Source organism: Melospiza melodia, chromosome 6 (genome assembly GCF_035770615.1).
Source record: "Melospiza melodia melodia isolate bMelMel2 chromosome 6, bMelMel2.pri, whole genome shotgun sequence".
Taxonomy (NCBI): Eukaryota; Metazoa; Chordata; class Aves; order Passeriformes; family Passerellidae; genus Melospiza; species Melospiza melodia.
This window is the reverse complement of record NC_086199.1, coordinates 4482068-4506039: the sequence shown is the minus strand read 5'-3', so window position 1 is coordinate 4506039 and position 23972 is coordinate 4482068. Positions and strand designations below refer to the sequence as shown.

Below are 23972 nucleotides of genomic sequence, written 5' to 3'. Positions count from 1 at the left end.
TCAAATTGACTACAATTATTTTCCAAATAGTTTGATTTAGCTAAACCAATCAATTATCTGTCACTGATGAGGCACTACAGAGACCAGCATGGGGTTTGTGGCTCTTTGCTTTGACTGCTTGCAGTCCCTCTGTATTTATTATGCAGACAACAATTTGGGCTTATTTTCAAATATAAATTTCTCATTGCAGAGTTCACATGGTCAATAAAACAAATACATAAAATATTTTAAAACCCCCCCCCATCTTATTTTTCCCTGACTTGTCAGTGGGTGAACTCCCCTTGGCAAGCACGTGTAACATTATATTTGCTAGAAAGACCCTAAAGCCTTACGGACTATCACGTTACTCCAGAGCCTGGCATTTCTTAAAAGGGATTTCTTTCTTAAAGCCACTACAGTGTAATGGCTCTTGAGAAGCTGTTACTGTCTCGAGTGCAAATCCTTCTTAGTTTGTGTATTATTGACCTGATCGAGTGTGATGGGGGCCTTCAATGAGCCTTGGGGGGGGGGGAATTTCGAGGCTGTGGAATCCCACCAGGAAATTCTCATTTTTTTTTTGGAAGTTTAAATTTCCCTGCCCGTGGCTTGCAGAGGGGTTGGAACTGGGTGATCCTTAAGGTTTCTTCCAACCCAAACCACTCCAGGATTCTATAAAATGGGAATAAATGAGGAGGGGATGCAGCTGGAATGGGGGGACGCCAGGGCAGGTTCGTGCGGCAGAGCTCACCCTGCAGAGCAGCAATTTAATAATTCCAATTATTTCACACAAGGGAGTGAAAAAAATGACAACACAGATGAAGGATGGTTTACATGTGGAGTGGAGAAATTCCCAATTACAGCCCCAATTCTGCAAGGACTTACAAGCACAGCTATTCTTTAGGAGGTTGATGTTAACAGATTCTGCAGACAAGGAATTTGTTTAAGCAGCTGCCTGATATCTCAGGATGGTAAAGTCCTAAAAGTGAGGGAATAAAATAATTTCCCTCCCCTCTCTCAGCCCTATTTACATACAAACACCCCCCTAAAATCATCAAATTCCGAGTGGAAATCCTGGCACTAGCCACTTTCACCACGGGGAGAATCCCACAAATGATTTTGTTTCCCCTGGGATGGGGAAATGCAGCTTTGTGCCCAATCCTGTAATCAGCTTCTCACGGGCTGGCCCAGCTAAGCCCCAGATCAGGACCGTGCTCCCGTGGTTGCTGCAGCATTTCTGGAGCTGATGCTGCTCCAAAATGATGTCATAATTCAGCAAAAAAAGGGAAAACGCATCAGTGATTGAATAAGCAGAGTAAAAAATGCTTTTTTCGGATGTCAGGCAGCCATGGAGCAGTTGCATGAATTTTTTTTTTATTTTAGGGGAGGATTCTGTCATTTCTAGTGATGTGTTTTCCTTCATTAATAGGTTTTGGCACTAAAATTTTACACCACGCCTGCTGGAGGTATAAATATGTATCCAGCCATATAAACCTGTCCCAGAATGATCCCAAAGAGCCCCAGGAATGGCAGAAGGCAAGACCTGGTGCTCCTAAGACAAAGGTCAAATAAAAAAAGGGTTGCTAATAAACAGCCCTCCAGCTATAAAGGAAGTTTATTTGGTTGTTTTTAAGAATTACATCTTAAATTCCAGCAAATCAGATTTAGGAGTTACTGAAAGTGAGACTGATCCATCCCTCAGCTAAATTTTCTTGTTGTGATGTAATTTGGGTGTTTAGCTCTATTATCAGATTTTAAAATATATGCATTTATAATACATGTAATATTAATTTATATATTATATCTATTATACACAGATAAATAGTTATACTCGACAGAGAAGTGCAAAAGGGAATTTTTTAGCAAAAAATTAAGAAATAATAGTTCAAGAATAGGGACATAGTTCAAAAATAACTCAAAATATGCACATTTATAATACATGTAATATTAATTTATACATTATACCTATTATATATTAATAAATATATATACTCGCTGGAGAAGTGCAAAAGGGATTTTTTTTAGCAAAAAATGAAGAAATAATAGCTCAAAATTGGGAAATAGTTCAAAAATAGCTCAAAATTACACATTTATAATACATGTAATATTCCTTTATATATCTATTATATGTTAATAAATTTATACACTCAACAGAAAAGTGCAAAAGGGATTTTTTAGCAAAAAATGAAGAAATAATAGTTCAAAATTGGGAAATAGTTCAAAAATAAGTATATACATTTATATATACAAATGTGTGTACATTTAATACATGTAGTATTATGTATAAATATATACACATAAGTATATGCATAAATGTATACACATAAGTATATACATTTATAATACATGTAATATCTATCTATCTATCTATCTATCTATCTATCTATCTATCTATCTATCTATCTATCTATCTATCTATCTAATGTCTATTAAATATTAATAAGTCTTTATACTAGCTGGAGAAGTGCAAAAGGGATTTTTTCAGCAAAAAAAATGAAAGAATAATAGCTCAAAACTGGGAAATAGCTCAAAACCAGCTCAAAATTGGGAAAACTATCCTCTTTTCCCAGAAGCAACGTTCTTTTCCACAGTGCCGCGCTCTGATCTAAATAATAATAATAATAATAATAATAATAATAATAATAATAATAATAATAATAATAATAATAATAATAATAATAGTTATAGTAATAATAATAGTAATAGTAATAGAAATAGAAATAATAATAGAAATAGTAATAATAAAAATAAAAATAAAATATAATAATAAGAATAATTCTATAATAAACTAAATAATAATAACAACAATAAATGAAAGTATATTTATCATTAAAAATAAATAATAAGCAGGCAGCTCTGGCAGAGTGAAAACCTGTGTGAGAGCGGGGTCAGAACAAAAACATCCCGAGGATGGGAATATCTGGGGTCGGGAGCTCGGTCAGGAGCGAGCCCCACTTGGTATTCAATTGACTTTCTAACTCGGGAGACAGCACTTTCCATCTTCAAATAGTGGGAATAGATTGCATTCCTGGCCCTTCCCTTTGAACGGTGGGGAGAATAAACGGGCAGGCCGGCCGCTGGTGGGGAGATCTCCCTAATCTCGGTTGCACTTTGTCAGGACGAGGTAACTGCTGGTTAAGTGAAATACCTTAGATCAAAGGGGGATTAATCGCCAACTGAATCCTTGCTGAATAAACCTGTCATTCAAGAAAATTATTTCCACTGAACTTAGCAGAGGATTGAAGGTATTTGCATAACAGGGACCCCACCGCACTTCAGCCAGGTTAAAAGGTTCAGAATTCAGGCAGTGTTTAGCTTTTTGGCTCCTTTTCCTTTCAGCGGCCCTGTACAATGGTTTTTAATCTGATAATGCAGCTAACTATCTAAATGATGTCAGAACAGGAAAGTATTGCAAAGTTTGGCTGAGGGATGGATCAATTTCACTTTCAGGAGCTCCTAAATCTGATTTGTTGGAATTTAAGATGTAATCCTTAAAAAAAAAAAAGGGGTAAAAAAAAAAAAAGAAGAAGAAGAAAGTCCCTTTAAATGGAGGGATGTTTATTAACATCCTTTTTTTTTATTTGACCTTTGTCTTAGGAACACCAGGTCTCGCCTGCTGCCGTTCCTGGGGCTCCTTGGGATGATTTTGGGCAGGTTTAGACCATCAGTGATGCCCATGGATCTGTGTGCCAAAAATCAGGTTGATCTGGGCAAACACACAAACAGATTTTCAGGCTTTTTGCCTTTTTTTTTTTTCCTTTCTAAGCCCATCTTTCTGAGGTCATGCTGAATTTGAGTGTAAGTGAGAGGGAGATAATTAAATAACCGGACCCAATAGGCTCCCATCATTTTCTAGGATCAGCCCTTGGAGGAGATTTAAGTGCCACAGCTTCGCTCAGGGTTTGTGGTGGGGTTGTGGCAATAATTTTAAACCTCAAGAATTATCCCTGTTTTAAGGCAGCTGTTTTCGGCAGTGACTTTTCATTGGGAATTCATTTCTCCAAGAGTGAAGAGAGGCCCTTCCAACACTGGAAGGCTTCTTAATCTGTGCTATAAAAACTGGGAAAAGCTGTTAAAAAATATGTCTATTTCTAGAGAATGCTTTATGCCATCTCCCTCCCCAGCCTTCCTGGGGTTCATTTGCAAGAGCTTCCACCTCTCCTTCCTTTGGGGCATGTGGAATGATGTCAAGCTACATGGAGGACGTCAGGTTTCATAATCAGATTTTGACAATAAATGGAATTTAGGCACTTCTGCACCCGGCCCGAGCCCGACACCATTCATTCTTTCGGTGGGCGCAGTTCATATTCATCACAAACTCAAAGCATCTTTCAAGTTAAAAAAAATCACAAAGAATGGTTATCAAAGAAAATGAATAAAATCCATATTGAGATAATTTTTTAGAAAATGATTGAAGTTTTAACCCAAGAAAGGACTCTTAGAGTTTCTTATAGCTTAGAATAAGAACATGTCAATCACGATTAAGCTTCTGGAATTGGAATCCCTTTGAAATGCAGCTGTTTCTTCTTTAATTGTGGCAGCAGACTCAAAAGAAAAGAAAGGTCCAGCCTTAAAGATGAGTAAGGAATACAAAATAGCTCAGGATTAGTTGTGGAGTTCAAAGGTCGCTAATTACACTAAGGAGTTCCCAGACACAGGGAAAACATTAAACAGGTCACCTACCAAACGGGAAACAGACTCTGACTTCAAAAAAATAAAGAAAAAGCAAAAAGAAAGGTCCTGAAGAGACAGGTTTCTAGAGAAAATCAAAAGTGACCAGCTGATCTCTGGGGGGAAAATGGGTTGGGTTTAGTTCTCTGCTGTTACGTGTCTCTACAAAAAATTATCTAGAGCTCGCCCAGGTTTCTTGCAGGCCTCATAAAGGCAAGAAGGAGAAAAGGGGGCAGGCCTGTGCCTTAAAACATCTGATTTTCAGCTGCACTGTGGGTCAGGAGTCCTTAGGAAAAAAAGCATCTCTGAGGGTGGAGATGTCCCTGGAATACTTGGCTGGATTTGTTGAGGGTGTGGCATCCTGGGGCACAGGTGCATCTTTAGTGGGAAGATTTTGGGAGAGCCCTCCAGACCCTTTGAGGACAGTGGGGTTTGGCTGGGGGAGCAATGAGCCATCCCAATCCTCTCCTTTCCAGCTCCTCCCTGGCCCCCTTGACTTGGGATGGAGTGGTGGCACTGCCGTGCTGCTCACTGCAGTTCCAGGGATGCTGCTTTCCTGGGAAAGCCTCTTGGGAATTCTGGCTGGGTGTCCTGCCTGCTGCAAGGCTGCAGTAATGACCCCACAGTCCTTTGGATCTGGCTGCGGGTGGAGAGAGACCCTGCTTTAATGCCAGCCTGCTCACAAGAGAGAGAATCCCCATTGTTAGGGGGGGAAAGAGCCTTTTTTTCTCTCAGGTCCTGCTCACCTGCAGGGGGAATTATCACCTTAATGAATTACTACCTTATTGAATTACCACCTTATTGAGTTACCACCTCATTCCTGCAAAAATCAGCAGATGGGTGCATCTTAGGGGAAATAAGGAAGAGGAATTTTAGGTGGTCAGTGAACGGCACCAATCCCCATGCTGGGGGTCCCCAGGATGTCCAGGGGAGCCACAGTCAGAGTTAAATCTCTGTTCCCTGCACCTGAATTGCTGCATTGGGTTTGTGTGGCAAGATTTTGGTAGCAAGAGGGGAATTCAGGCATGGGAATGTAATTTAGAAACAATCCCAAGGTGCCCCTGTGGGATTCCCACTGACAGCCATACAGCAGCTTTTCCAGGGAAACTTGCACTTCCCAAACTGGGATGCACAAAATTCTCATCTAATGTCTCATTTGGGATTGAGGGCTGCAGAGATTTTCCACCATGGTGCTCTCAGGATGCATTCAGCTTTGTGTGGGCTTGGTTTTCCCCACTGTAAAAGTGGGGAAATAAAAGGTGTTAAAAATAAAAACCTTTTATTTTGTCTGTCCCCTAAGGATGAGAGAACAGGGAGGTGGTGGTGAGGGAGTCAGCAAAAGTAGTGAGGGACAAACATGGACTCACAAACTCTCTTGTGGCTGAAATCTCAGCAGGGCTTGTGCAAACAGGACACAGTGTGGCCAATTCCTGGGACAGCATGGATAAACTGGGGACAGCCATGGAATGTTTAATGCCTCGTTGTTTCAGTGTTTACTGTAACAAATGGCCACAGCAGTTAATGCTGGTAAAAACAGCAAAAAATGCAGAGGTGGGAAGGGCTGAATTGCATGAAAAAAAGTGACAGCTTTCAAATTATGTCAAGGAACAGGATTTACCCCCAAGTTCTTGAGGAACTGCATAAACCATCTTGGAGCTGTCACCAAATACCCTGGGGGAGGAAGGGGCTTCCAGAAAATTGGAAAACCATCAAATCACTGAGTAGTGATCAGTGACAGATTTGTCAACATGGAACTGTTTTTAGGATACTCATTCCCCTCTGTGGTGAGAGGAACAGGAATTGCAGCTTCTCAGCCTCTGGGAACCTCAGTGCAAATTCCCCATTTCCCTCCACACCTTCCACAAGTGTTAAATAAAACAAGTTTGGTGAGGGTTCCTCACCACAACTGGATTTGGAAACCTCAGCCATTTTTACTGTGTTATAAATGGATTTTGAATTATGTTAATTTCTTGGAGGTCTGTTCCATCAATTCTCATTGCCAACTAATGTTCAGTCTCACCTCACAAGCTTTGACAGAGTGTATTTGCTTTAAATTAATTTTAATCACTGTTTCTTACATTACTCCCAAATTTTAATGAAATGAAACAAATTAATTTCAGTAATGAAGTGAGTTCCATGTTTAATCCTTGATATTTATACCCAGTATTTTAGGTTTTTTTTTGGAGGGCGGATGTCAGGTTTACAACCCATTATTTAAGTCTTCACATTTATTGTTTTCACTTCTTTGCATCTTAGTTTTCTTCTGGCCCTCTGAAACACAATGCAAAGTCTGGAGAACTCTTTGGCCAATTCTTTTGGAAAGTCTTTTTGCAAAGTTACCTTCACAAAGGTCTCATATAATCTATGCCTGTGACAAAATCATAAATAGAAGCACTTCAAGCAGCAAAGACTCGGGTAGAAGAAACAGCACTCTGGTTTTTTTGTTTTTTCCCTTTAACACATTTTTAAGGAAACTGTTGTATTAAAAGCTTGTTCATTTTATTAAAGATGGCCTTTAGAGCCCAGCAGAACCTCTGTGAGGTACCAGTTCTGCCCTGGGAGTCCTCAGGCTCGTGTGAGCTCCACATCAGATCTTCCTGATTTAGGGTTTGAAGGGCTTTTCTCCTTTTATGAAACAAGACAAATGCTCAAAGCACATAAAGAAACAGTGAAATTACCTGGGAAACTACAGAGGGAACAGAGAAACACAGAAAGGTTTAGTAATTTGTAAATCCTTGAACTCTTCCCATGTTATCTCTACCCAGTGTCCCCTAACTTAGTGAGTTTACCAAGCTGAGTTTACTACTTTCCTACCTTATAAATATTTAGGGAAGATCCATTTGGGCCAGGAGAAGCTCCCCCTGTGGTTTCTCCCCGTTGTGGGTGTCCCACAGGGGTTGCACAATGCTGGGTGAAGCTGTGTGCCTTTAACCTGCTGTGTTTTGCTGCCTTCCCCATTGTGCTGCACACCCACATCTGCACAGAGATCTCTCCACTCTTACAGCCAGAGCTCCTTCCCCCACTTTTCTCACTCCTGAGCTGTCCCTGAGCAGGGCACTGCAGCAATTACAGAGCAAACCTTGATAACAAATCAAAACAGGTGATGGCTGATGTGAGGTTGTGGGGGCAGGTGATGTTTCCCTCCTAGCCCTGAGCAGTTTGTGAAAAACTGCATCACCTGCCTTTCCCTCCCTCCAAACCTGCCCTACTGAGTGTGTGCAAAGCAGTTCATTATTTCCTTTCACAGCTTCTGTAGAATAAATGGCATTTTTAGCTTAGCAAAGCCAGAGCACTCCATTCCTGAGCTCCTCAACTCCCCTAAGCATGAGAGAGTCATGGGCAGGAGGGAAATACAAAGGATCAGGATTTAGAAGAGTCCCTTTTTATTAAGGGTAAAGGGTCTCCTAAACAACCACTAATTTAGGCAGTGCCATTGCTTCCCAGAATCTGCAGGGGGCTGTTTGAGTAAGAAAAGCCATTCCTGCAGAGTGCTGCTGTGTAGAGCAGAGCTCCCACCCTTCTCATGGGCAGGTGGAAGGCAAACCCCATGGCCTGGTGTCCAGAACAGGCTCTAAACCCTTCCAGCAGAGAGAGCTCCTCTCCCCATTCACACCGTGGTGTCCAGGCGCGTGGACAACTCCAGCAGGGTCCCGGGCAAAATCACAAACTCACTTTGCTGCTAAACAAAACAGACACATCACCTGTGTGAAACAGGGCACAGCTCCAAGTTTGCACAGCAGTTTCAACGCTCAACAGCATCTCCACCCTCTAGAACATTTACCAACCCATCACATTGTTCCATCAAAGTATTTTTCAGATTACAGCTTAAAATTCCCTCCTTGCACAATCCCTGATCTGAATTACCCCACAGAGCAGAGTGAACACGAGGCAGGGCAGGAGCAGCTCTGTTAGGGATCAGCATCCTCTGCTTTTGTGCTGCTCCCCAGGTTGTGGCACCTCCTCACCAGCCCTTCAGAATCTGCACATTTCCTAAAGTCCGTGTCCTGTGTTCCTGCAGATCTCAAAATCAGAGGTTTGCATCTGTAAATTGAGACCTTTTTCCATCTACTTTTCCAGGAAAAACAGCTCAGTGAAGGTTTCTGGAACCTCCAGCAAATTTAGCTGATTTTGCCTCCTCAAAACCAGTTTTGTGAGCTGGAAAACCCAGTTCCCACCTCTGCTTCCAGAGCAAGCAGATCACAGGCATGTGTGCAAGGGAACTCACCACTTCTGCTGGAAGAGGCAATAAAGATTCCTTCATTAAAATTGCCTCCACTTTCAGAAGTGCTGCTCATGCCATATTCCTCCTCCTGACATCCCTTGTGAATTACTGCCTGGTGTGTATTCTGTACACATCTTGTAAAAATAACACAACTTCTGCTTTGAACTGTTCTCTGAGTCTGGAGTTTGATGAGATTCTTGTGACTTCAGGACAGGAATAGGATGCTGAAACCTTTCCCATCCTGCAATGGGAAACCAGTGAATTAACTGGGAATCTCAATGTCTGTACCTGTAACACCAGGGACATATTTTGTACCACCAGTTAAAGTTAGAAGGGAAAGTAAAACCAACCACAGCAAGTACATTTCAAATTGTCCTCTCTGGGCCGTCAGCCAGAACTCAACCATTTAAACCCAACTCATGTTTTTAAGACAAGTGACCTCTCATTTTCCACCAACAGAAATTTTTAAGAACACAAGGAAAGCAAAAGTGCTGAAGAACATTTATTTTACTGTATCATGACATAAATCTTATTAACACTGTGCTTTGTTTAAATATTAAAATTATTCCCAAGTACATTAGTCAAGTAAGGGTTTGAATACCATAGGTGCTGGTGCTTTGGAATTCCAGATGTAGTAATCAGAAGAAATCAATTCCCGGGCTAAAGGGAAAAAACAGGCAAGAAAAATAAGCATTACAGGGTGCCTCACAATCAGACATTCCTTCATCCAAGTTAAGTGACTACTAATCCATCCTTACCAGTTTACAGAAAAGGTATAATGGCCTCTTTAAACTGTAAGACTCTTACTATTATTTGAAAATCGTTTCTGATAATGAGACATTTAAAGTCTCAGCTTCAATTACCTTTACTAATGTATCAGTCATGAGCTTAAAATTCAAACAGAGGTTAAGTCAAAAGCAGGTGGATGGCTTGGATTTTGTTCAATGAATATAAATTGCACACTCAATATAAAACATGAAAATGCTGCTTTTTCTGTGTTACAATTTAGGGCTGAGTGTGACCTGTCACAAAATTAACAGTCTAGACCATGCTTTTCAAAAGGCTTTTACTGAGTTCTGCCACCATGACTGGCAGAAGTTGCAGCAGAGAGGGACAGCTACAAATAAAAGTGCTTTCATTAGGCAGAGCTGCTCAGGTTTAATGAGTGCCTTCTGTGTGGCATTTAGGGTATTTTTGGTGCAGGCTTGGCAGTGCTCATGTGTTAACAAAAAGCAGATTTGGGCTCTGCTTCACACGTTCTGTGTAGAGCCACATCCACCAAGAGGTGCTGGTGTGGTGACACTGACAGCAGCAGTGTCACCTTGCACGCAGGAGCTGAGTTCTGTACCTGGGTACTGCCAACCCACCTGAAATGTCTCTGACAAAGGTGGGCCAGGTTAGGGAGGATCACTCCTGTGTCCTCCAAAAAAGTTCTGCCATTATGGAGAGCACAGGAACCAGCACAGGGCAGAGAGCCCCAGAGAGGCTGACTTTGTAAGAGCTCTCATTTCAAAGGGAGAGGCCTGTCCCTACTCCAGGAATGCTTTAAACATCACAAAAAAAAAAACCCCAACTCAAAAGCAGAGAACAAAAGCCCAACTTTAGTTATGTAATTTTAGTCTCTGATAACTTCAGTTTATAACTTCAGTCAGTTTATAACTTCAATTCAATTTTAGCAACTCACATGCAGTAATTTTGGGCTTCCCTGGAACAAAGATTTGAACAGAATGCTGGTCTACATAACATCCAGTAAGTGTAAAGTCTGGGATCCTGAAATACAGCTACAAAAAGAGAGGGAAAACACAATCAGATGCACATTGTCACCCTTGCTGTGCAAATCTGGCAATCTGTGTCACACACTCTGCGTGTGCAAGGGTACTCCAAAGTGACAGGATGTCAAATCCTCTAGGCAGGAAAACAAAAATCCATGCTGAGAATGTGAGATTTTAAATCAATGTATCTTCAATTGAAGACAATAAGAATTGGCTACTGAGGCCTCTTTTCCCAGAGCCTGTTACTTACTTTGACATAAGCAGTGTTCCCAGTGCACACATAATCAGTCGGGTGCTCTTTGCCTGCGGTGCCAAAAGACAGAGTTCCAGTCAGGGAAACCTCCAAAGATTTGGGGAACTTCTGTCCTAAAGGCAGAGACAGCATCCATTACATGTCCCACAGCTGTGCCCAGGCTGCAGAGAAGGAGCTGGAAGGGCAGTCACAGAAGGGAGGTCCTTACCAATGACCCAAACCAGGAGGCTCTTCTCCCTGAACACATCCAGCTGGCCATAACTGACTTTGTGCTCTGACTGAGCAATGGGGCCCCTGCATGGGAGAGAGGAGAAACAAAGCCACTGCAGTCACCATCATTCAGCATTTGTTAATGCCTGTTTTGTTACAGAAAGCCAGGAAATGCTGACAGATGGTATTTATGAGCATACAGACCAATCACACCTATCTGAGCACACTGCTAATTTATGAGAAGAAATTACAGAGCAGGAGGAAATAAATCACTGTGCTCTCAGCCCAGTAATCATAAAGGAGCTGTTGATGTTTTAGTTCACTGATAGTGTTTTACTAACACTATGATCAGCATCAGCAACTTTGTATCATCCCATCTTTGAATTTTCATGATAATTAGGTGGCAGCACGGTCGTGGCAGCTGTCAGGGAGGCTTAGATGAAAACTATCGTTTTAATTTGAAATAACTATATTTTTGATAAGCTGATCTGCAGCTAGGATTAGCAGTCTTAAGGAACAGGTAACCCTGAGCTGGAAGTGATCTCCAGCTTAATCCACCTGGGGGATTGTGACAGTGTTTCATGTGAGAAGATACCACAGAGAAACAAGATGAGAAACTAAGTGTTGGGAATGTCATCAAATATTCTGGCATAATTCTGTATTCCACCTAGGTTGGTGTTCACTGGTAGAACCTTGATGGAGCATAATCTGTTATATTGACTCCTAACAAGTTCATCTTGGGAAGATAACAGAGAAATTGAAGAAATTTATTTAGGTTTTCTTTATTCTTACCTGTTGAAGAAAGGTATACGAGCTTCACAGTACTCAAAAGAATTCTTTATGCTTTCATGGAGCTTTAAATTAACTGTTATTTTTATCTGTGATCCCTCTTCAACAAGCTGGTAACATCCCAAAATTGGTGGAACAGGAACCTGGAAAAAACTATATTCATTCTCAAGATATATTAACACCATCACCACAAGATTAGTTATACACTATGTTCATTGATAAAGTACTTCAAAAAAGACCCCAAACATTAATTAGTGACTGTGCTAAACTCTGCAGGCTGCTTGTGATAACAGAGACTCGGGGGGGCATGCACTTGACATTTCAGCCTAGATATCAGGCTGATATTGAATTTGCCTAATTCAAGCATTTAAGTGGCTGATTTAAAGTAAGAGCAGCATTGCCAGACAAAGATATCAATAACTCCTGAACGTGACTCAGACACCTCAAGTCCTTAAGCGCCTTCCAAGCAGTATATTACATAAAACCCATTTTATATAATGTTTTGTTATCTATACTGGACTCCAACTCACTCCAGCACGCCCATGTGGGCTTGATGCCCACACAGGTGTTTTCATTTCTGTTTGAACACTAACAGCAATGCTAGCTGGGAACGTGCTGTTACCTGGGAAGTGTAGTAACACAGGTCAAAGGAGTCTGAAGGAGGAATGAAAGGGAATTTGTAGGGTCCATTGTACACAGAGTCGTGCAGGGGCTCAGCACTGGTGGACAGGAGCATGGCAGGGTCCACGGAGGTGACGCAGTGATGGACCACGATGTCCTGCAGCGGGGGCGCGTTGCTGGGCAGCGCCAGGCTCAGGGTGACGTTTGGTGCAGCTCCCTCGATGTCACACTGGGCAAAAGGAGGCAAGACATTATTCTAAAGTACCTGAATCGAGTCACAGTGAGATGTTCAAAAACAAACCACATTTTCAGCATTAAAAAGAAATTAAATCCCCACCAATTTTCAGCTGGCTTCGATCATTAGTACTAACCACCAGTACTAAGACATCAGTCTCACACATTTGCTGACAATTTAATTAATTAGGTTGTTTTCACAACATCCACTTAATGGATTCCAGCATGTTTGGATGGCCTCTGTGGTTCCATGCCAGCTCTGTCACAGCAAAGTGTCCCTTGTCTCATCCCCAGCAGGCCACGATCACACCTGAGCTTTCTTTCTGCATAAGGCCATCCACCCACCCTGCAAAGTGACCTGGGAATTGTCCCTCTGAGAAGCTGCTCCTGTCCCTCAGGAAGCTGCTCACTCACACAATCCCTACCAGCATGGCAGGTGGGAGATGACCCAGCCTTTGGAAGTGCAGCATTTAGGTTGGCCTCCTTTGGAGATGAGATTCCCACTGCATGCAAATAATTAAATTCCCACTTGATTAGCAGGTCTCTCTCCTTGGAAAACACTGGCAGTTCCAAATACAGTGTGCCAAGATGATATTGTGTGCTTCCTAAGCACAATTCAGAGCAAAGAATGAATGGCAGTACAAATTATAGTCACAAATTTTAATATATTTAATAACTATTATGGACGTATTGAGTAAATAGTCCCCAGCTTGCAATATTAAACAATGAGATATTTTAATATTAAACAATGCCCAGGGAAGCCCATGCCTGAAAGTGTCCAAGGTCTGGTTGGACAGGGTTTGGAGAAACCTGGTCTAGTGGAAGGTGTCCCTTGTCCATGGCAGGGAGTTGGAATGTGATGAATCTTTAAGGTCCCTTCCAACCCAAACCATTCTGGGATTCTACAATGAAAACCATTGTCACATACAAACCACCCAGAATAATTATACAACCAGTTTCCTTTATAAACTGTTCTTATGTCATGAAACACCACCTTTTGAGGGATCAAAATATTGTTGTAGTAGAATAAGGAAGGACAAAAGATTAAAATTTCATTTGGCAGGAAAAATAATTAAAAATGCTCAAGTAAAGACACTTGTAGAAGGCATTTAGACATCTCAGCCTGGATATATTTTGTCTAATTCAGGCATTTCAGTGGTTTACTTTAAGTAAGGGCAGTGTGGCCAAGCAGTCAAATGTTGTCATCTTATTGCAGGGGTTCCATGCTGCTGTCTCCTTATCACAAAAGTTTCATACCCTCTTGATGTTTCTCATGGGCAGTGTCTCAGAGCAATGACTCTTTCTTCTTCACAAAGCAGCCAACTGACTCGAGTTCCCTTCTCAACCAGCCAACCCACTCTTTTATAGCACTGTTCTTCTCATTGGTTACAGCTGTGGCCTGTTAAAGTCAGGCCTGTTCCTAATCTTTGATAATTGGCCCAGCTGCAACTCCTTAGGGGTAAGATTACTTTCTACACTATCTTTATTTTCTTATACTCTATCCCCCTACAGTCAAAGGTATCAGTAACTCCTGAATGTGACTCAGACAACAAAAATCAGGAAAATTTTCAACTCCACACGTCATTTTACATCAAATGAGTATTTATTTTGCACATCAAACGCTCTCACCTTGCAGTTCACAGCTCCATAAACCTGCCACCTGTCAGCCACATCCCTGACCTGTTCCTAATCTTTGATAATTGGCCCAGCTGCAACTCCTTAGGGGTAAGATTACTTTCTACACTATCTTTATTTTCTTATACTCTATCCCCATACAGTCAAAGGTACCAGTAACTCCTAAATGTGACTTAGACAACAAAAATCAGGAAAATTTTCAACTCAATACATCATTTTACATCAAATGTTGTAAATGATCCCACAAAAGCTGGTGTCTCATGACATAAGAACAGTTGATAATGAACCTGGTAAAAGAAACTGGTTGTATAATTATTCTGGATGGTTTGTATGTGACAGTGCTTTTCATTGTAGAATCCCAGAACAGTTTGGTTTGGAAGGTACCTTAGAGATCATCACAAATGAGTATTTATTTTGCACAAAATGAGTATTTATTTTGCACAAAAACTACTTTGCACATCAAACGCTCTCACCTTTGTCACCGACATTTTTTCATAAAAATCCTTTCTTTGGAATTTTTCCTCTTCTGGGAAGCTGAGGCCCCAGAAGAAGAATGTAAACAATTGTTATCTGCTGCTGTGGAATATAGCAGGTGCACCTATGATTGGCCCATGTTCCATGTTTACAATTAAGGGCCAATCAGGACCAAGCTCTCTGGGACAGATTCACAGAGAGCTCTCGTTTATTCTATTCCTATTCTATTCTTAGCTTAGCAGCTTCTGAACTTTTCTCTCTATTCCTTTTAGTATAGTCATAATGTATTATATATCATAAATTAATAAATCCAGCCTTCTGATCATGAAGGCTGGATTCAAATCAAGATTCTCATCTATCTTTCTCACCCTCGGGAACCCTTGCAAAGCCACGCAACACACCTTGCAGTTCACAGCTCCATAAACTTGCCACGTGTCCACCACATCCCTCTGGTCATACTGCATACACTTGACCTTCTCAGCGATGCAGACATTGACCTGGGGTTTGCCCTTGTAGCTGCTGGATCTCCAGGCTGGCTGCTCCTTGTCCACAGGCATCTCCTGGATGTCCTCGAAGGAGCTGCTGAGGCCGCGGATGTTGGTGTTCAGGGGGGTGCCCAGGGGACAGGCCTGGATCAGCAGAGTCCGGAGCTGCCCGACCTTGCTGCTCAGCTCGGCCTCGTTCTTGCGGCTGGGGGAGACGTAGTCCATGATGCCCAGCAGGAGGGCCAGTCCCTGGGAGAGCCCTCTGACGGTGAGCAGGGCCGGCCGCGGCTCCAGGCCGCCCTCCACCAGCGGCACGCAGGCGTAGATGAGGCCGCTCTTGCGGAACGCCAGCACGGGCCAGAGCTCGCCCGCGGCGGTGGACACGGAGTGCACGCACGAGCGGCTGATCCTGGTGCAGGTGTCCCTGTGCTCCACAAAGAGGTGCTCGTCCTCCAGCTTCAGCTCCAGGAGCAGGGCCTCGAGGAAGGCGCTGTCCGAGGGGATGGGGACGCGCGCGGAGCCGTTGAGGGTCTCGGCGCGCAGCTCCACCGTGGGGTAGCGCCTGCGGGGAGGGAATCGGAGCTGTTGGAACCCAGGGCACGGGGAGTGTTCCTCTGTCTGCTCTGAGGGGTCCTGACTCCTCTTGGAGTCACTCTGAGATACACACAAGCCTCTTTTCCCAGCCCAGCAGTTGAAGAAGGAGTCAGAATTCTCCAGTTCTCATTCTCAAGGTTGTTTATTGTTTCTTATCTATAACATTCTTTCTCCAACCCCCCCAAGGTCTGTCTGTCAGGTTGGGTTGAGGCACACTGCCCACCTCAGAGGTGGTGTTGTCTTTTTATTCTAAAAACTACGTGTACATTTGTCACAGACATCTTTTATGAAAAATCCTTTCCTTAGGATTTTTCCTCCTGAGCAGCTGAGGGGCCTCAGGAACAAAATGTAAACATTGATTATCTGCTGCTGTGGAATGCAACAGGTGCATCTGTGATTGGTCTCATGTGGTTGTTTCTAATTAATGGCCAATCACAGTCAGCTGGCTCAGACTCTCTGTCCAAGACACAAACCTTTGTTATTCATTCTTTCTTATTCTATTCTTAGCCAGCCTTCTGATGAAATCCTTTCTTCTATCCTTTTAGTATAGTTTTAATATAATATATATGATAAAATAACAAATCAAGCCTTCTGAAACATGGTGTCAGATCCTCTTCTCTTCCCTCATCCTCAGAGCCCTGTGAATACTGTCACATACATTATTTACCATAAATTCTCAATACCTATCACCTATGTTAGACAGTGAGCTTCTACTCTAAACCACTCTAAAAGTGCCAAAATCATCCAGAAGATGGAGGCTAGGAAGAAGGAAAAAGGAAAAGACACAGAATCACAGAAATTCTAGGTTGGAAGAGACCTTTAAGATCATCGAGTCCAACCCATGTTCTAACACCTCAACTAGATCATGGCACCAAGTGCCACATCCAGTCTTTTTTTGAACTCTTCAAGGGATGGTGACTCTACCACCTCCCTGGGTAAATGATTCCAGTATCTGACCACTCTTTCTGTAAAATACTTCCACCCAAATTCCTCCATCTTGGGACCCCAAGCCCCCATTCTAAAAACCTCAAAAATCTGTTTTTCACCCAGAATAACTATCATTCTACTTAAACTTTTGTGGCTTGCAAATCTTCATATAAGGTCGGTAATTTTTTCCATGGGTCAAGATCAAAGGCACAGGGGCCTTGGGCTCTGTGCCAGGGTCTCTGAGCCCCCTGGGCAGGGGATTGAGCCCTCCAGGGCAGCCAGAGGGATGTCCTGGGTTCTGACAGACTCCCAGATAAGCACTGCCATGTGCTGTTGGAACCCAGGGCACAGGGAATATTTCTGTCTGCTCTGAGGGGTCCTGACTCCCACAGAAGCACTGCCTTTAACCTTTGCCCATGGAGAAGGATTCCAAGAGTTTGGGATAGACTAGAGCCTACCAGAGTGTGAAACAGATAATAGAGAATAGTGTAGATTGTCACAGGATGAGAAATGTAGGTTTTGGGGTTTTTTAGTATGGAAGTAGATAGGAAGCAAGATGGAGGATTTTGGGCCTTGTTTCAGGTTTCTTCTTCTTCATTTACTCCATTTTCTGCAGTGCTGGTGGCACAGGACGATTGGCTGAGGAAAGCCTCAGTGCAGAGGTTACATGGACAGACAAGGGATGAATCATTGGTAGAAAGGTGGAAATAAAGTAAATTTTAAGAGTTAATTGAATGAAACAATTTGAAAATACCTTGAAACTTATTAGACAGGATTTGGAGCAACCTGTACATCTGTACAGATGTAGCCATAGTACATCTGCAGCCATTTTGTGGTGCTTTCCTGCGTGCCAAGTCTGATGTAGATGGTGTGCCAGAAATGTTGATAAGATAACAATAAACAACAAGCTGAAGACCCAAAAAGTCCCGTGCATCTCTCTATCCTGGCACAGAACTGTCACAGGAGGGCTTCCCCCATCAGGGGAGTACCCTGGGGGCCCAAGGAGAGGGGCAAAACCCATGAAGTGCCTTTGTGCCACCCAAAATATCACCCCAAAACTTCTGGGGCAGAACCTCCCAAGCCCTCTTCTGGCTGCAAAAGCATTATGAAAATCTCAGGATTACTGATATTGGGTTTCTCTTCATTGTCCAAACAACTCCCCAAAACCTGCTGGGCCTAAAAATAACCTCGTGTACATGGAAGCCTGCAGCAACTTGACAGAAGCAGAGGAGGGATCAGAACACAAATCACTGTCAATAAAACCATTACAGGAGTAGTTAGGATTCTTTCTAGCAAGTCCCAACTTTGAGTAAGTACATTCACAAGAGTAAACATCTATTTTTTAAAATAAATTGTGAATCTGTCCATCTGTGCTGACTGTCACACAAAACAGGATTTTTGTATGACACTAAGGAATGACTCCCACCAGAGTAGAACTTCAAAATATTTCTAAGAGGTGAGATCACACTGTTCTCAGATATTTAAGAAAATTATGTTCTATGTAAAAAAATGCAACTACAACAGCTTTTTGCCTAGATAAAGTATACTAGTGCTACAGCTTTTTTGCTATAACAATAATACCAATACCAATAATAATAATTCCACACTGCACATGCAATATCCATGACTTAAAGCTTTTATGACTTTTTCATCATTTCATTTTATCATGTATTTAAGATGTAATGATAATGTCATGGACAGAGATTTTGTGCAATTTAGAATTGCTTTGTTGTACCAATAGATATATTTAATTTCAAATTTTCTAGAGATAATACTTGAGGAATATCATATTAACTGTTTAAAACTATATCTGGGATTTTTTTTTGTCCTGCAGCAGTATTGTTTTTTAAAGGGGAGTGGGATGAATTTCTTTTCAAGGTAACCCACATCCATCAAGAGGAACTGAGGATTGTCTTTTAATAAATAGCTGAGAAAACAAAAAACATTACTTCCATGAATGCACTGGTTTTGCCCTGGTTTGGAACTGCAGACTCCCCTGAGTGTTTCTTACATGAAGTCTGGTTTTCCTACATTCTGTTTTGTGGTTCCTCTCAATAGTTATCCACAGACCCTCAAAGTGCCCCTCACAGGTCACACACACAAAATTAAATCACTTTATGGATCATCTTGCAGCAGGTGTTCTCAGATGTTTGTTTGCAACATGGGAGGAAAAAACTGCACAGATATATAAAGGCCCTCACTTGGTGTCATTTTTTTACATCTTTTTAAGGACACACTGAGAGCCTGCTTCCTAAACTTGCAGCCCCAGCAGTGTGGGGCTTTGCTATATCTGTGACCTCCATCTGCAGCACTTCCCTCCTGCTCCTGAGCACTCCCATGGATCTTATCCTGTGGCCTCCAAGTCCCACCTACATCATCTTCTCTTAACTGAGTAGCTGCAGGCAGTTAAACTTCCTCAGGCTTATTTTCAGTGACTGTGCTTTTTTTCTTTCATTCCTAGTCAGGCATCAAGGGCTTTTGGGTTTGTGGTTTTTTTTTTTTTTTTTTTTTTTTTGGTAAGGGAAAAGCAAATATAGACAGAGCAAAGCCAGAGCTACACAATTTGTAAACAGGATACAGATGACAGCAAAACCTCCCTGTGGTCTCACATTTTATTCTGGAGAGCAAAGAAACAAAGTGGGTTTACAGCTCTAAAATTTATGAGGCTTTGCAGAGCCAGGGTGTTGATAAGAGGCTAGGTGTAACCTTGGTGAGCAGCTCTTATTTTTGGCCAACATTTCCAAAACAAGGGAAGAGGAGATATTTCAGTCTTAGTCAAGTCTCAGTGTCTCTGCTCCATTTGCTGAAGCTGTCCCCACACCACAGCAGCCTCCTCCTCCTCCTCCCACTGAATTTTACCAGTTGGGTCATTAGATCATTACTTAGCCCTTCAAATCCCAGTTTTTCAGTATTCCCTTCTAGAAAGTGATGCAAACTTAAAAAAAAAAGAGATGAAAGTTTCCAGGGATGAATGAGCTTCGGTGACTCAAGAGAGAGACCGTCCTTGTTGCCTGAATTAAGTTATGATCAGCTCAAAAAAAAAAAAAAAAAAAAGGAGGGGGGGGGGAATGCTTTGATGTCCCTGATGTCTTCCCTGAGGTCAAAGATCAGGGCTCACATATCTCCAGCTGAGTGCCTAAGTCCTGAAACCAACAGTTTCCATGTGATCCGGGCATTCTTTGTATTGTCTGCAGTGCTTTGTTGAATTTAAGGTCAGTTAGGAGGATAAACTTGGGGCTTCCACAGCCCTATTATTTCCTCTGGGAACTTGAAAGATCTAAGTCTGGAAATCACTTGAAGCATCGAGGATAGTTTGCCCTTTTCAAAGGAGTGCCACTCCTTGTCTCTGGCGCTCACTGTGTGACAAGTCACTTCAGACACCGCTGTCACCACCCCCCTGCTCCGCGGTGATTACACTCTCCGAGGTTTTGGCGACAAGGCTTTCTCTTTATCTGTGTTTGTAGAGGGGAGGCCTCATCTCCAGTCCTGTAGGTAATACAAGGACCATAATACTAATCCTGAAACAATCAGAGGAGTGTCCAATGGAGAGATCTGTCTGCACCTGAAGATGGAAGATAGTCTACTTACTTTTTTCTTGGTTGTTATTTTTTCCCCACAAACTTTCCCTAGCCCCAGTTCTTTTCCTTCCCATTGTCTGGATTTCTCTAAAGTCACAAAAAAAACCCCAAAAAAACCAAAAACATAACAAATCTTACCAGTCCAACAAAAGTAACTGCCTAGCCCAAAGTCTTCCTTTGTACCTGCAAGAATTCTGAATAAAAACTGTTCCTTTGGAGGACTCTTAAGTGTTCAATAACCTAAAAGTCCCTCAATAATTTTAAAAATGTATTTATATGCAAAAAATTAATATCAAATTCAGACAGAATTTGTCTGAACATACTCTAAGTGCAGCTATATAACAATATGAAGAGAGTATAAGTAAAATACAATCAATAATATAGGCTTTCTATTTTGCCCATTTTGTTAATCTGACAGTATTTCACAATTACTGCTTTGTCCTGTACTATGTTAGGAAGGAGAAGAGCTGGGCAAAATGTGACAAAAAAGAAAGAGGAACAGAGCAAGGAAACTCACGTGCAAAATGCAGAAGCTGTGAAAAAGCTGCCATATTTAGTTAAAAGCACATTAAGAGACCCTGATTCTGAACTTTTGAAAATCGGAGTCAGAAAAGCACAGCATCCAGCAGCACTGGGACAAGACCAGGGATTTGTTCAGTATCAGATGGTTTTGGTGTTTTTGCATCTGCCCCACAGGGCAGCAGTGTCCCCCAGGACACCCAGATCTCCCGAACCCCTCCAGGGCACCAGGATTTCCTTCAGACATCCAGACCCCCAGAGCACCAGGATTTCCTCCAGGGCTTCCAGACCCCTAGAGCATCCAAATCCCCCAGAACACCAGGATTTTCTCCAGGACACCCATATCCCCAGACCCCCCGAACTCCCCAGGGCACCAGAATTTCCTCTAGGACACCCAGATCCTCAGAGCACCCGATCCCCCCAGAACATCAGGATTTCCTCCAGGGCTTCCAGACCCCTACAGCATCCGAACCCCCAGGGCACCAGGATTTTCTCCAGGACACCCAGACCCCCAGAGCACCCGAACCCCCCAGAACATCAGGATTTCCTTCCCGGCATCCAGACTCCCAGAGCACCCGATCCCCCCAGAACATCAAGATTTCCTCCAGGACATCCAGAGCATCCAAACCCCCCATGGCACCAGGATTTCCTTCAGGGCATCCCGACCCCTAGAACACCAGGATTTTCTCCAGGGCATCCAGACCCCCAGAACATCAGGATTTCCTCCAGAGCATCCAGACCCCCAGAGCACCCGATCCCCGTCGGGAACATCTGCGCCCCCTGAGGGGGCTCTCCGCAAGGCGCCCGGTTCCCTCCACAGCACCCGGACCCCCAAGAGCATCCGGTGACCCCCAGGATCGCCCGGTCCCTCCAGGGCACTCGGATCCCTCAGAACACCTGGATCCCTTCTAGATCACCGGGGGCACCCGGCCCGGCCCTCAGACCTGCCCAGCCCGCCGTGCCCGGTACCGTCGCTACCTGGAGAAGAGCACGGCGCCGCCGGCCGCGGGGTCGTGCCTGAGGAGCCACAGCGCCCGCAGGGCCATGCCGCCGGTGCCGCCGGTGCCGATGGTGGCGGTGATGCCGCCGGTGCCGATGGCGGCCGGGGAGGAGCCGCGGCCGCGCCGTGACCGCCCGGCGCAGCCCCATTTCCGGCGGGCGGAGGCGGCGCCGCGGCCGCCGCTGCTGCTGCCGGGGCGGGGGACACAATGGGCGGCAGCGGCGGGGCGGCGGCGGCGAAGGGGCGCTGAGGGACCGCCGCCCTCCTTCCCTCCCTCCCTGCGGCCATGGCCACCACGGCCGAGCTCTTCGAGGTGGGTGCGGGCGCCGCGGGCCGGGCGGCGCTGGCCGGGCCGGCTGGGCTGGCTGAGGAGATGCGGCGGCCTCTCCCCGGGGAGGGGCGGGCGGCTGTGGGGCTGGGGAAGCGGGGCAGCCCCGGTGCCGCCCCGCGGGTGCCGTGCCCGCCTTGCCCCGCTGCAGGGCCTCTCTCCTGGCCGGCTCCCGGGTGCTGGCAGAGGGCGGGTGACAGGGCCACGGGCAGGCCCGGCCCCGCCATCCCTCTGCCGAACGCACCCCCTGGTCTGACCCCGGCGCCGAGGTGTCAGTGGGGCTGGGATGGAATAAAGAAATGACTTTGCCCTCCCTTTACCTGCGGTGGAAGCGAGGCACAGAAGGAGAATGGCTCAGCTAAGGCCACGCAGAACAGGGCAGGAATAGCAGGAGTCTGTCACATTCTTCCCCTGGAATTACAGAATGCCCTAAGGTGGGAGAGATGTACGAGGATCATCTCCCTCCTGAAGGGAGCCTGCCAAAGGGATGGAGGGGAGACTTTTTACAGGAGTGTGTAGTGACAGGACACGGGGAATGGCTTCAAACTGAAAGAGAGCAGGTTTAGGTTAGATATTAGGAAGAACGATATCGCCCTCTCGACTGTGAGGGTGGTGAGGCCCTGGCACAGCAAAGCTGAGGCTGCCCCTGGATCCCTGGCAGTGCCCAACGCCAGGTTGGAGCACCCTGGAATGGTGGAAGGTGTCCCTGCCCATGGCAGAGGGTTGGAAGGAGATGATCTTTGAGGTCTCTTCCAGCCCAAACCCTTCAGTGATTCTGTGGCTTCAGCTTCTGGCCTGGGCCCTGGGCTCTCATGATGTGACCTGTGATAAACAGAAAGCGTGTGGTGTCCCCACTTCCTCTCCAGAGGGACATGGTGCCATCCCCAGGTGTCCTGTATGTGCTCTCCAAGTCACTCAAGAGTGGTTGTTCTGCTGGTTTGTCACTGGGACTCGCTCTGCCCAGCCTTCAGGAAAGGGTCTTCCTGTTTCTCTGGAAGTTCCTATATCTGGGCTCTATGTAAATGCATTGTGTGCATTTGAATTTGTGAGTCACTGTGATGGCACACGAGTGTTATGACTCACATCTTTTGGTTTGCATAGCTTTAAAAAATGGCAGGACTAAAACACTGTGTTCCTGTAGCTGGATGCCAGGTTTTGTACCCTCCCTGCACCACTCTAGGAGCCCCTTGGTTTCTCAACATGATGACAGTGCCATTCTGGTCTTTGTGGGGTGTTGAGTGTGAGGTAATTTGAATATGGAAAGAAAACTGTGTGTTTTGGCTGCTTTGGGTCGTGCAACAACTTTTTCCATTTTGCAATAGCAATAAGCATGAAAGCATAAGCAAATTAGGTGAGACTTTTGCCTGAAGTTTGGGGCTAGAAATTGTGTTTTTCCAGCATGGAATTCAGTATTTCTGTCTCTCCTGCTTTCACTTCTATTTCACTCCAAAGGCAAGAGAGTTTTTGTTGATGTCCACTAATTTAATGTCGCCTGCTTGGTCAGTTTGAAATTTCTGCCTTATTTAAGAACATAAATAAGTGCTTGTTATGGGAGTACCCCTAAGCTGTCTTCTGAGGTTGAAATTTCATTACCATATTTTCATGAGTGTGTGATTTAAGTAAATTTCAGTACAGATATGGGAAATGGTGTAGCAGGATCTGTGCTGCAAACGTGCACAACATG

General features: G+C 44.1%; 2 protein-coding genes across 4 annotated transcripts in view; one reads left to right on the top strand and one right to left on the bottom strand.

The window, feature by feature from the left end:
- Window positions 1-9358: 9358 nt before the first annotated feature.
- Window positions 9359-22047, bottom strand: AP5M1 (adaptor related protein complex 5 subunit mu 1). Of its 2 annotated transcripts, none has more exons than XM_063159712.1 (8): window positions 21939-22047; window positions 15259-15904; window positions 12516-12743; window positions 11897-12036; window positions 11103-11188; window positions 10892-10944; window positions 10554-10650; window positions 9359-9529 (listed from the first exon to the last, which is right to left on the bottom strand). In XM_063159712.1, the coding sequence occupies exons 1-8, from the start codon at window positions 22004-22006 to the stop codon at window positions 9447-9449; spliced, it is 1401 nt and encodes a 466-aa protein (XP_063015782.1). In that variant the 5' UTR covers window positions 22007-22047; the 3' UTR covers window positions 9359-9446. The 2 variants fall into 2 exon arrangements, with proteins under 2 accessions (XP_063015782.1, XP_063015781.1); XM_063159711.1 differs by having other exon boundaries at window positions 10892-11007; window positions 21939-22043.
- A 118-nt stretch (window positions 22048-22165) lies between these two features.
- Window positions 22166-23972, top strand: part of EXOC5 (exocyst complex component 5) — a 28596-nt gene continuing 26789 nt past the window's right edge. For both annotated transcript variants that reach the window (XM_063159710.1, XM_063159709.1), the window contains exon 1: window positions 22166-22273. In XM_063159710.1, the coding sequence (XP_063015780.1) occupies window positions 22247-22273 (27 nt within the window). In that variant the 5' untranslated portion in view covers window positions 22166-22246. The remainder of the gene's footprint in view (window positions 22274-23972) is intronic.

Excerpts from the sequence above, each read along its gene's own strand:
- AP5M1 (XM_063159711.1), bottom strand. The coding sequence starts at position 22,006 with ATGGCCCTGCGGGCGCTGTGGCTCCTCAGGCACGACCCCGCGGCCGGC. Across the intron at positions 12,744-15,258 it reads ATGGAGCTGTGAACTGCAAG|TGTGACATCGAGGGAGCTGC; the intron begins GTGTGTTGCGTG and ends CCTTTTGCCCAG. Across the intron at positions 11,008-11,102 it reads CCTCCTGGTTTGGGTCATTG|GACAGAAGTTCCCCAAATCT; the intron begins GTAAGGACCTCC and ends CTCTGCCTTTAG.